Source organism: Pholcus phalangioides, unplaced genomic scaffold, assembly GCF_987345545.1.
Source record: "Pholcus phalangioides strain wild (caught in Gottingen) unplaced genomic scaffold, Ppha-v1.0 ptg000042l_1, whole genome shotgun sequence".
In the NCBI taxonomy this organism is placed as follows: domain Eukaryota; kingdom Metazoa; phylum Arthropoda; class Arachnida; order Araneae; family Pholcidae; genus Pholcus; species Pholcus phalangioides.
The window spans coordinates 16610203-16622524 of record NW_028301628.1 but is presented as its reverse complement, the minus strand read 5'-3'; the positions used below and the strand labels follow the sequence as shown (position 1 = coordinate 16622524).

The 12322-nt window shown below is 33.7% G+C and overlaps 1 protein-coding gene across 2 annotated transcripts in view; it reads left to right on the top strand.

Moving 5' to 3' along the window:
- Nucleotides 1–12322, top strand: part of snu (ABC-type transporter snustorr) — a 350310-nt gene that overhangs the window by 236657 nt on the left and 101331 nt on the right. For both annotated transcript variants that reach the window (XM_089255064.1, XM_089255065.1), the window contains exons 8-9: nt 4630–4798; nt 5011–5114. In XM_089255064.1, coding sequence (XP_089111190.1) covers nt 4630–4798; nt 5011–5114 — 273 coding nt within the window. The remainder of the gene's footprint in view (nt 1–4629; nt 4799–5010; nt 5115–12322) is intronic.

The window sequence follows — 12322 nt, the reverse complement described above, 5'->3', positions numbered from 1 at the left end:
TCGAACTTGCCTGCATATAATCCATCGATTCAAATTTCGATAGTTTGAGAAAAAGAGTATTGTGTAGTCAGCAGAGCACAAAATCTCTCTTAACCCTTTAAGCGGTTTTTAAAATTTTTCTGATTTGCATTATAACTGCCATATTGAAAAAAAAAGTGTTCCCAATATATTTCATGGTGACAGAAATAAAGTAGATAACGTTTGAGATATCTTTGGATTGCTGCTGTAAGGGTTATCACTAGAACTGCCAGAGCAGTCGTTTTGACTATTTTTGATTTTGAAAATTCTATCACTTTAATAGTATTTGACGTACCCACTCAATTATTGGAGATTTTTCATTATTTCTGTATTTCTTTTTTTTGTACAAAAATTTGAAGACCTCTGAGGTTTTTTGGGAGATACTGATGTATATACCTAAGAACAGCCAAGAGCAGTCATTTTGACTGTTATGTGTAAATTGTACATGTTTTATCGTTGTGGTGGGCATTGTATGCTTTTGCTTTTAGGTTAATCCATAGTCATTCACTGATGGCACAACACATATTCACTAGTAACATGCTGATGGGCAAAATAATATTTGTTGCATCATGTTATTCAACTAGATAAAAAGGTCTATTCATTGGGACACACAGCAGAAGTTCTGTTTTAATTTCTGAGTTCTGAAGTTCTGTTTCTGTTTTAATTGTATTCACAATTAAAACAATTTCTTATTTAGCTTTAGCCAACATCAAAGTTGGCACAAATTTTGTTATATTTTATGATCATCTGGCATGCTCTCAGTTTTTGTTTCCATCATATTTTTCATAACTCTTCATGTGGCATAAAAGCTGCTTCGAAATCATCCTAAGAAACAGAGATTCACAGTGTGTAGAAATGACTCTTATAAGACGGACGTCTGAACAATAATGATATATCAGTATTAAAAATTATATTTTGGACAATGAGGCTGAGGTGACTTAAGATGACAACTGATTTTTGTACCATATCCACTGAAAGTGTAATGCAATGATCCTAGAAGTAACTAATCTTCTATAGACAGTACTGATGAAAAAGAAAGACAAATTGGTATTTTTTTAATTTTTATACTCTTTATAAATAAATTTGTAGAATGAAATTCTAGTTTGCATTGTTTTTCCTCTATAGTGCAAATCTATGGTGACATAATATTACATGTCATAAATATCATGCGCGAACAACTAAATAGTCTGAATAGAAAAGACTGTGATACAGGTTTAAAAGATACACATCGTAAAGATGGAACAATGCACGATGCATAGGCAGATATGGAGGGTTGGGGCAGTACATAGACTAAAGATATAATAGACCGCGCACGCTATTCATAAAACTTGTCGAACATGAAGAAAAGATGAGCAGTATTGTCGGGGGAAGAACAGGTTCTGCGCTATTACATTTGGCTCATTTCCGCAGAACATAGTGATTTCGTGTTAATACTAGGATGTTGTTGTAACGAAATTTGACTCGATCGAGTTGATGAAAACTTTCCTTCATTTGTTCAATGAATTTCATTCATTCTTTTGTAAAATATTTAGGAAATGAGGGATTCGAAAAAAAAAATAAATTCTATATAATATAAACCAATATTGAAAAACAAAATTTTTTTATTTTCCAAAAGGGGTAATTCATAATAATTTAAGACTTTTGAGTTTTTAAATCTTATTATATATATAACCTATCTCTTATATATACAGCCTATTTCATTTATACTTAATATACTTAAATATTCTCTTCTCATTCACTTTGTCACTTTTAATTTCAAAAATTTATTTTAACTAGGGGTTATTAAAACATAAAAATTATCTTCCAAGAACATTAAAATTACTTTAATTATACATTTATTTTGAGTATATAATTATAATGCATCATATTATGTTATGTAATGTAACACATTCACACTCGTACCATATTCAGTCATGAAATATTTAAACAATAAGTAAAAGTCATTCTTGAAAAACCTTCCATAACCTTATCACACAAAAATGTAAACACTTACATAATATTTCAGGAATAAAATGAATTTTTCAAGAAAATTGTAATACCTCATCGTTAGTACTTTTCTAAATTATAAGAAATGAAATTTTGTGTAGCGTATATATGTAATAATTTAGAGTACGTAAATGTATGTTACATGTGACATATGTGTAACCTATTCGCTCCAGAAGTATTCATATGTGAATCTTCATTTTTTTTAAGCATTAAGTAGTTTTTAGAATGATTCTTTCTTCAAGTTAGCATCTGAGGTACACATAGTGACTTCAGATCTTAACTCAGATGGTCCTAATAAAGATATTGACTGAAAATTAATTAATCAATTAATTAATTGATTTATGTTTGTTGAGGGCAATTTCACATACAACATGATGATCAAAACGATCTTTGATTGGCTGTCTTTAGAGCATCATGGGCCCCGGGCCAAGTGATTTTTCTGAGATCCCACTTGGCAAATTCTCGAAAATTTTAACTGGTTCTCATTTTTGTGCGGCCCACATTGTTTTTTGATTCCCAGGCCGTGCCCAGGTGGGCCCATGCATTAAGCCGGCACTGGTCTTGGGGTAGATACGGGACCCCTATACCCTCTCCTGCATAGGTTTGTTACATTTTACTGTGGTAAAAATCTTACAACTACTGCAAAAGTAGGTTGAAGAACGGGTCATCGCTGAAATCAAATAGATTAGAAACAAAAACGGGACATTCTGCTTCAAAAAAAGGACGTATGGTCAGTGGAAATATATGTAAATATTATGTCCTGTACAGAGAAATGACGCAGCAACACCAATCATTTTTGACTTCCGGCGTCCCTGTCTTTTTTCCACACTGAATTTTGTCAAAAACTGTTCTCTATATTTGCATATATATGAAGTTGGAAATTCATTTTATAGACACATTGTATGCTTAAAAAGCGTATTTTTTCAAAATAAATTTACCATATGGGACAGTGCCATGTTATTTTTATTCGAAAAGTGATGAAATAAATTGTTCTAAAAAGTAGCAACAATCAAAATGACTGCTGGTGGCCCTTATAGGTATAGAGTATTGTCTGGCCCGTCTAGTGTTAAGGAATGGGGGGAAGGGGTTACCACAGTTTTGTAGAAAAAATTCACTTTTTGTGCTGATATCTACCCAATCTATACAAAAAAAATTGTTTTTAATATTTGAATAATTTTTTAAGGTCAAGAATATTTTTAGTAACTAATCAAACCTCTCTCAGAAAAAAAAAGCTGTAGATAAGACATAATGGTTTATCTACACTAAGTTCATTTCCGGTGTTTTTTGTTTTATTTTCTAACATTATGAAGCTTCAAATGTAGACGTGAAATGAGGTTTTTTGAAGCTGATGAGATATGAAATTAAATGTATGTTACAGTAAGTGTTTCGAATCTGTAACACATCCGTAATGTATAATTACCAGTCTTCTTGGTAAATTTGACTAATTTCACAACATTTATCACTTACTGGTGATTATTCATAACCCTTTCAGACCCTGTATACATAAACGTGTAGGCTGTTTTTTTCACTCTAGAAAGGATATATTCTTTTTTCTTAATCATAGGGATGGTTAGCCGACTTCAAGGATTGTGTGTGTTGTCATTAAAGTCAAGGCTGAAGTCCTTAAGGTTAAAAAAAATCCACAGTGAAACCCCCCCCCCTCCCCATAAATTTGTGTTAGTACTGGGTCTGAAAGGGATAATTAAAATGAAACTACTCATGCTTTATAAATATAAAAGAAATCGTGGGGAAAAATGTCACCAATTCAGCCACTTATCAATTTAGCCCGTATGTGATGCGTGCACCACATATATTTTGCCATGAAAATTAAAATAAGTGTGAAGAAGAAAGATCCTATGTACGAGTATCCTGCGTAAATGCTTGTTTTGTTTTTTTAATGTTTTTGAATCTCTTAATTAAACGAGTATAATTTGGTTTTTATGCTTGTTAACAGTTTAATACAGTAATCCCTTTCTAGGAAGAAAGCTTGCCAGTCTGGGCACCAAATCTGCTGTCTGCATTCGTAATAAAAAATATTTTGCTTTATCTCAAAGTTTGCAATGCAAATAGAAGCCAATGGTAACGTCTGATAGATAATTTTTAGACAAATCCAATGATACTACTCTGGTTTTAATTCCTCTTCCAGTCTGTGCACTTGATTCATGGCCCGCTTTCATAAAGAAATGGAGTCACTTAAACTTGTCTGTACATCAATGAAATTCACAAGATCTTCAGACAAAAATGATAAAGCATCTTTATTTTCTGGAAAAACCCAAAAAATATATCCTTTCTCGGGCAGAAGCCACATTCTAAAACACTCACTCATTGTCTTTTAACTGAATATAGTACCTATACTGAATATTTTTTTTACAATAACCTTTCATTATCAAAGCATAAACAATATTGAATCATGTTAATTGGCATAAGATCACAAGAAGTAATATACCAAAAAACGATGATTATGATGATACACCGAACTGAAAAAAATATTTTTGTTACAATTTTAGATGTATGAGAAAAGAAAAGAATGAAAATTTGATGTAATTTTTAAGTCAAAATTACTTTGCTTATGAAATTAAATATTAAAAATATTTTTTGTCATCATGCTCATTTAAATTCATACAGGTTTGCATTTTTCCAAATCTTCATCCCAGTGATACAAGTATTAGTGTTTTGCCTTTGGATTGGAGGCGAAATATATGATCTACCTATAGCTATTGTGAACATGGAATCCGAGAAAGATGCTTTAGCTTATCGTTTTCTTACACATGTTAACAAAAGAACTATTTTACAAGTGAGCCTCTCTTGTATCTACTAGTCTGCAACATTGAAATTTGTGTGATCTAATTTTTTTCCAAGTGAATTAATAAGATTATTTTCTTAAATACAAAAAATAAATGTAGTTAAAAATACACTATATAATCACACCTCATCTTTGCATGATTAAATATGAATCCTCAGTTTTCATCCATTGTTTAATAATGTGTATATTTCCATTTCTCGCAGAAACCATACCCAAATATTACCGTGGCTCTGGATGCTGTGAAGAGTGGTGAAGCATGGGGTGCTGTATACATTGGAACTCGTTTTACTGAATGCCTTTTTGACCGGTACTGAATAATATACTACATGTTACAATATTATTATAACTTTTGTTAGGATGGTGAATGGTAGAATGATCTTTATACTGAATATAAAAATAAGAAAACCAACAGATAAATATTATTTATTTACAAGAGAGATATTAGGGCAAACATGTGCTATTGTGCATTGTACGTATACAACCAACTCTCATACTTTTCTCTGTGTTGTGTTCAGTTACAGCCGGTGATAGAACAAACATAATTTTCCATTTGTGAGTTAATTCAATATAGAGTAATTCAATATAGAGTCATAAATATGAATGAATACAGTAATAGGAGTAAAATTGATGCAATAAATCGGTGTCAATAAATATAATATGCAATAAGGAATACAATAAGTGAGTGTAAATTGATGCAATGATAAATGTGAATGAATGTAATAATATGCAATAATGAATGGCATGAGTAATATAAATAAATGCAATGATATGTATAATGAATGTAATAATTCCGTGTGAATCAGGGCTGGCCTGATTTTGCCCAACCTGAAAAATCTCTTGAAAAAACCCACCAAAACCACACCTTAAAACTGCAGGTACTTGCAAATATTACTTGTAGTATGCCTTCTAATAATGTTATTGGATTGTCATGCTCTATCTACAGAGAAATACATTAATAGATCTATGTAATTGATGCTATTTAAATTACAAGAGTTAGAAAAAAATCCTTGAAAAAAACCCACGAAAAATTACACCTTGAAACTGCACTTGCTTGCAAACAGTGCTTTCTTGGCATTATTGCATTGTCATACTCTATCTAAAGAAAAATATGTTAATAAATCTATGTATTCAATGCTATTTAAATTATAGGGGTTAGGGGGGGAAAACCCACCAAAAAGCACACTTTGAAACTACACTTACTCTAAAACAGTATGCTTTCTATGGCATTATTGCATTGTCATACTCTATCTAAAGAGTATTTATTAATAAATACGCTTTCTACTATATAAATACTATTTATATAGTAGAGTATAGTATTCTATAAATACTATTTCTCTATCATTAATAAATCTATGTATTCAGTGCTACCGTGTTTCCCCGAAAATAAGATCCGGTCTTATATTAATTTTTGCTTCAAAAAATGCACTAGGGCTTATTTTCGGGGTAGGGCTTATATTAGGAGCATCCTGAAAAACCTTGCTCAGCAGAATATCTTTTTTTTTAGAACATTTTTGAATGATGGTTGCACAAAAATTGTGATTTCTGAACTTCATAAAAACTTTCTAGACCAGAATCAAAGTTTTTCTCCCATGCCCAACGCAAAAGAGGCTGATTGTGGGAATAAAGATGGGCCCAAATAGGCCTATGAAGTAGTGAAGAAATTATGTATGTCAGTTAGTATAGTGTTTGTGTAAAAAAGATGGACAGAAGTGACAGAAAAAGATGGTGAAGGGAAACTGAAGAAAAAGAAGAGCATTTCCGATAAATATGCAAAAAACAAATTTCAATTGAGAAGATGAAGTCGCTATTATTTTATAAGAATGTTCCCCGCTTCGGTCAGGAACTTTTCCAGGATTGATTTTTTATCCTTTTTGGTAGCGCACTTCATAATGTCCTCCATGCATGATTTTGCGAACTCGAGCATTTCGTAAGTCGAGTCTGAACTAGCCGTCGAGTCATCCGAGAAGGATAGCAGAGTGGAGCCGTCATTGTCAGCTTCCTTGTCCAGCGTTTGAGCTGCCGGTTCGTCGGCGGTCAAGTTCGTATCGGAGGAAATTTTTCTCTCAAGTCCGTAGACTGATTCTTCACCAAGTCCGTAGAGTGGGACTTCTGTGGTTGCGTAGGACTCGAGTCGTGTTTTGCGGCCTGTGATGACTTCACATTTTTATCTTTTGGGACTTGCGTTTTACCACGATTCCGGAATTTTTCCCACACGCTGCAAGGAAGAAATGTCGTGTTTAAATAGACTGTCCGATTTCTCGAAGGTGACGGGCTGTATTTCAGCACGCAATTTCTTGCTAGATGGGTGAAAATTATCGTCTACGTTGGTTTTTAGAGAATTTCCACTTTGCTTCGTACGAATTTTCTCGAGAACCTTTTTGTAGAAGACACATCCGCGGTAGTTACTGGGATGACCAACCGTCCCGCAGTTACAACATTCAGGTGGATCGGTCCCGCGTACTTTGCTACACAACTGAACTGCATGATTTTCCTTACATTTAAAGGCTCGTTTGCACGAGGCAAGTGCTTTAGTTGGTAACTTAATTTTAACTTACCGATTCTTCTTGAAAGTGTCCACACGATAAGCGGTAAGTACCAAAGCCTCCTAGATACTACAAGCCTGAAACATGTTTTCGTGACGTCACAACCCGGGTCCTACCGCGTACACACTTCGCATTTGAAACTCGCAACCAACATGTATTTTTTGACAATTGAAAGGAAAAATTGACGAATTTAAATTTTTTTTATTACAATTATTACCTAGTATGGTACACGGAAAACACAATGTTAAATTAATGAATAATAAAAAAGAGGTAATTTAATAGTTATAAAAAAAATAGGTTTCACAGATTCTCTGCCAACACGTATTTCTAGATGTTTTTTGTTCCCAAGCAAATATTTTTGAAAAATCAGGCAATATATTCGACTGTTCAGCGACTTTTCATTTTTTTATTTATATATGACTTATTAGAATTTGTATCAAAAATAAAAGGATACACGCAATGTACAAAAATAAAAGGATACACGCAATGTACAAAAATAAAAAGGACAATGTCATTAAAATATTTTTTATTTACTGAACTACATTCATATTATCAATTCTTATTCAAGGGAAAATTAGTTGCTTTAAACATAAAATTTTTGTAAATGTTCAAATTTATTAATCTATGAGAGGGACTTTGATTGGATTTCACATTATGAAAAGTCTTACTCTTGTTGCACTCATTTCATTTATAACATAAATTTTAATAAAAAAATTTTAAATGGTCAATTACAAACACTTAGAAATAAATATTTTCAATTAAAATTCTGAAAATAAAATGTTAATATGGGATCAAATATTTTTTTAAATATTAAGTTTCAAAATTAAAAAGTCACCTCCTGAAAAATGCAAACATTTTTCATACGTCTAATCAAAATGCACACACACACACTTTTATTATTTTTTTGAAAATACTCCGAATTTAAAAAATAAACTATTCAATGCAATTAAGATTGCTTCTATAAAACAAGTTTCTTTTAAACGAAGAGCTTTTTTAACATGGCGAGAGAGAAGAACTACACTAGAAATATCATTAAAAATACTATTTAACCATCAATTTATTTTAATTTTTTTACACATGTTCTTGATTGTATGTTCTATCCTATGCTGGTATAAAATTTTATATATCTTGGATACTTAATGTTTTGTGAATTTTCAGAAAAAATATGCATTAAAACAGCTTGCGTGCATGATAAAATAGTATGACATCAATGTAATTTAATATAAATAAAAGAAACTGTTCAATTCATGAAATGAAGCAAAAGGTTGAGATTTCATTGACGCAATCTTATTTAAAATTAAATTTTAACTGTAAAAATTTTTGGAATTTAAAATTTAATTTTAAATAAGATTGAGTTAATGAAATCTCAACCTTTTGCTTCATTTCATGAACTGAACAGTTTCCTTTATTTTTAAACAAATTTTTAATCAATTTCTATTCAATTACATTGATGTCATGGTAATTTATCATGCATGCAAGCTGCTTTAATGCAATTCTTTTTTGAAAATTTACAAAAAATTATCTAAGATATGTAAACTTTTATACCAACATAGGATAGCACATACAATCAAGAACATGTGTAAAAACGTTTGGAATAAATCGATGGTTAAATTTTATTTTAAATAATACACTACTAGGAGTACTTCTAGGAGGCTTTGTAAGTACACGCTCATTGGATAGTTTTTACGGAGGTGAGCGCAGTTAGCGCATGCGCGCTTCAGTCTACTCAAATCCACGGAGAGAGAGGAGACGCATGTTCACGATATCTACAGACAAAATGTTCGGAGGCCCGTATTGTTGCCTGATTGGTTAATTTAGTAGAGGGTGAAGCGGAATAGCAAATATTGAAAAGAAAAGCCCCCCCCCTTTTCATTGGATTTTTTGGGATATGAATATTAATTTCAAGAAATAATCTTTTTTTTTTTCATTTCATCGCTTTTTCTCTTCCCTCTTTATTGTGTAAAAAGGCAAAAATATGTAATATGTGGATATGCAAACGATGGAACAGATGCGCCACGCTAGGAAAATACAAACACCTAGCATAATTAAGTTTTCTTACGTTTCTGCCGACCGGAAATGGTCCTATGGAAGCTACGAGGCTGGGATCTTTCACGACCCCTATATGATGAATTTATAACGTGAAAAATAGTGAGAAGCGTCCCAGGCCATCTCGTCCATATTCCTGGGCCCCAGGGCTGGAGATCTGTCAGCTCCACCCTCGTGGGGGCCATGCCCAGGACCCTTGCAAAAGTTTGTTCCTGAGGTGTATACCCGAGCAAGGCCGCAACTAGATACTTTGTCATCCGGGGCAAGCCGGCAATTTGGCGTCCCTTGATGTAGAAGAAACAGTTAAAAGGTGAATTGGGCGCCCCCTTCTGGTTCAGTGCCCGGGGCACCAGACCCACCTGCCCCCCCTTTAGTTGCGGCCATGGCCCCCCCACATCCTGGAGCAGGGCTCCTAGGCTGGTATCTTTTACGGGCCCCCCGGTCAGACTTTCCACGATTCCTTTTATAGTTAATTTATAGCGTGAAAAAGAAAAAAATTATGAGAATTGTCTCTGGTCCCAGAGCTAGAGATCTGTCAGCCTCGCCCATGTGGGGACAGTGGTTGCGGCCCTGAGATCCCAGCCGTAGCCATATAAATGTAATATATGAAGTGACGTCATCATGTTCCCCCAGATGTTCAAGTCTATCTCCGCCTATGCTGGTGACCCATGTCCACCCACAATTACGGGTCTGACAGAGCTCAAGGTGATTCTTTTAACTTTTTTATATTTTTCACAGAACAAATTTACTGGGGGGGGGGGATGGGACGCCAAAGATCCCAGCTGAAGGATGTGGGGTAACCTATACATTTTTTGTGTAAGTTACCGTAAATGTAATAAATCCGGTGATTATGGACCAACATAGCCCCCACAGCCTGAAGCAAGGCCCCTAGGCTGGGATATTTTGTGGGCCCGCAGACCAAACTTTTCATGGGCCCTTCAACAGTGAATTTGTAGCATGAAGGGAAATTATTGTCCCGGGCCCTACCTAACCTTGCGGGGCCATGGCGACCATTATATATTGCATATCATCGTGCCCTTCCCCCAGAACTTGTCTATGTATGCCTTACACGGGCGTAAAAGTGTCATCTCAACACAAACTCACCCGAGTCTGGCGGGATCGTCTTCAAATTTTCTTTAGTGTATGCATGTAAATTCATAGGCATACCATTTTTAGTCAGATAGGACCTCAGAAAAATCTTGGCCAGACATCCACCCGCGTCTGAGGTAGCTGTTTAAGATCTGAAGTTCTCTTACATAGTCAGAAGTGTTTTCTGCAGGTAGAGAGGAATCTATCCCTTTCAATGACCTTGCTTTGACTACACCCAGATTAATGTTAATTCTTGAAATGGTTTCCAATTGGGCTGTTGAACAGCACTCTTGGGTGCTAGCAAGCAATAGGCGAGATGAGTTTTAAATCATTAATCTATAGGGAAATTCAAAGGCATCTCTTTACAGCCTTCGCTCCTCTGGACCATTTCATCACCCCCTCAGAAGTTATTGGTTGACAAGGAGGAAAAAATTTAAAGTTTGGGAAACTGGGCTGATCACTTCTCCATGGTGTCAGAAGTGTTTCAATCATGTGGGTGATTGTCTTCAGCTTCACATAGGAAATTTTTTTATTTCTGAATCGATTCTGGAATTATTTATTCTAATAATTCAGGATTCTCATCAATTTTGGAATTATCTCTATCATTAATTCTGAATTTTCGATTAGTTTTGGAATAATTTCTTAACTAAATTTTAGATTTCTTTCATTCATTCCTAGAATTATTTCCTTCATTTATTCTAGAATTATTTCTTTTATAAATTCCGAAATTACAGTATTTATTTCTTCTTTCATAAATTCTGAAATTATTTTTTCATTGATTTCGAAATTACTTTTTCATTGATTTCGAAATTACTTTTTCATTGATTTCGAAATTATTTCTTCAATTAATTCCCTGGAATAAATCGTTTTTCAATGTTTTCAACTATTTTCAGAAAATGATCAGCGGGCCACACGTTGAAGACCCCTGGTATGAAGGAAAGGCTATACAGTACTTACCGTAGCTTTTCTTTGTTTATCACATCTTTTACTCTAAAAACAACGGTTTTTCTCTCCTCGTCATTTCTGATTACTTTATAACAGTAATTACTGGGAAGATCTCCATTGCGATCAATGTGATTTGGTCCCGAGAAGCGCCTTTTGTTAAATTAATAAAATTAAGCGTAAGATTAAAAATTTAAAAGATAAAAATCGAAAAGGGGAAAAATAAAGCGAGAAAATTTGCCGAGAGAAATGTATAAAGAACGTGATGGTAACCTCGCCCAGCAACATTTCCCGCAAAAATTTCCTTTTTGACTAAATTTTTCTCACATATTCCAAAAAATATGCTGCCATCTACCGGTGAAAATTAGTCAAGTATTTTACAATAGAAAAGTATTGCATTGCATTAATATTTTTTTCAAAAAATTCTTTTGCTTGATGAACTCTCAAAATTTCCCACAAATGCTAGAAATTTCTTACTTGGCCAAATTTTGGCCAATTTTTTCCATGAATATGGGAAATTTCCCACGAGTTACCATCACTGATAAAAAATGACACGACATGGAAGAGAAACTAACGAAGCAAAGCGAAAATATCCAAACAGACAGCGCTTCGACAATCTTCGTTTCGCCCAATCAGGGCGCAGAATCTGGAATCTCGAACATTTTGTCTGTAGATATGGTGAACTTGTGAGAGACGCACAACACGCGGGAGAATAATAGTAATAATTTTTTATTTATCTGGCATTTTTTTTTATCTGGGTGCTTTTTTTAAAGCTCATAGCTTTCGTAATGATGGATGAAGATGATCAAGTAGAACTTACGAATACTGTGATCAGAGCCACATTATATGATATATTTTTTTAAAGAATATAAATTTATTCACTTAACCAATAGGG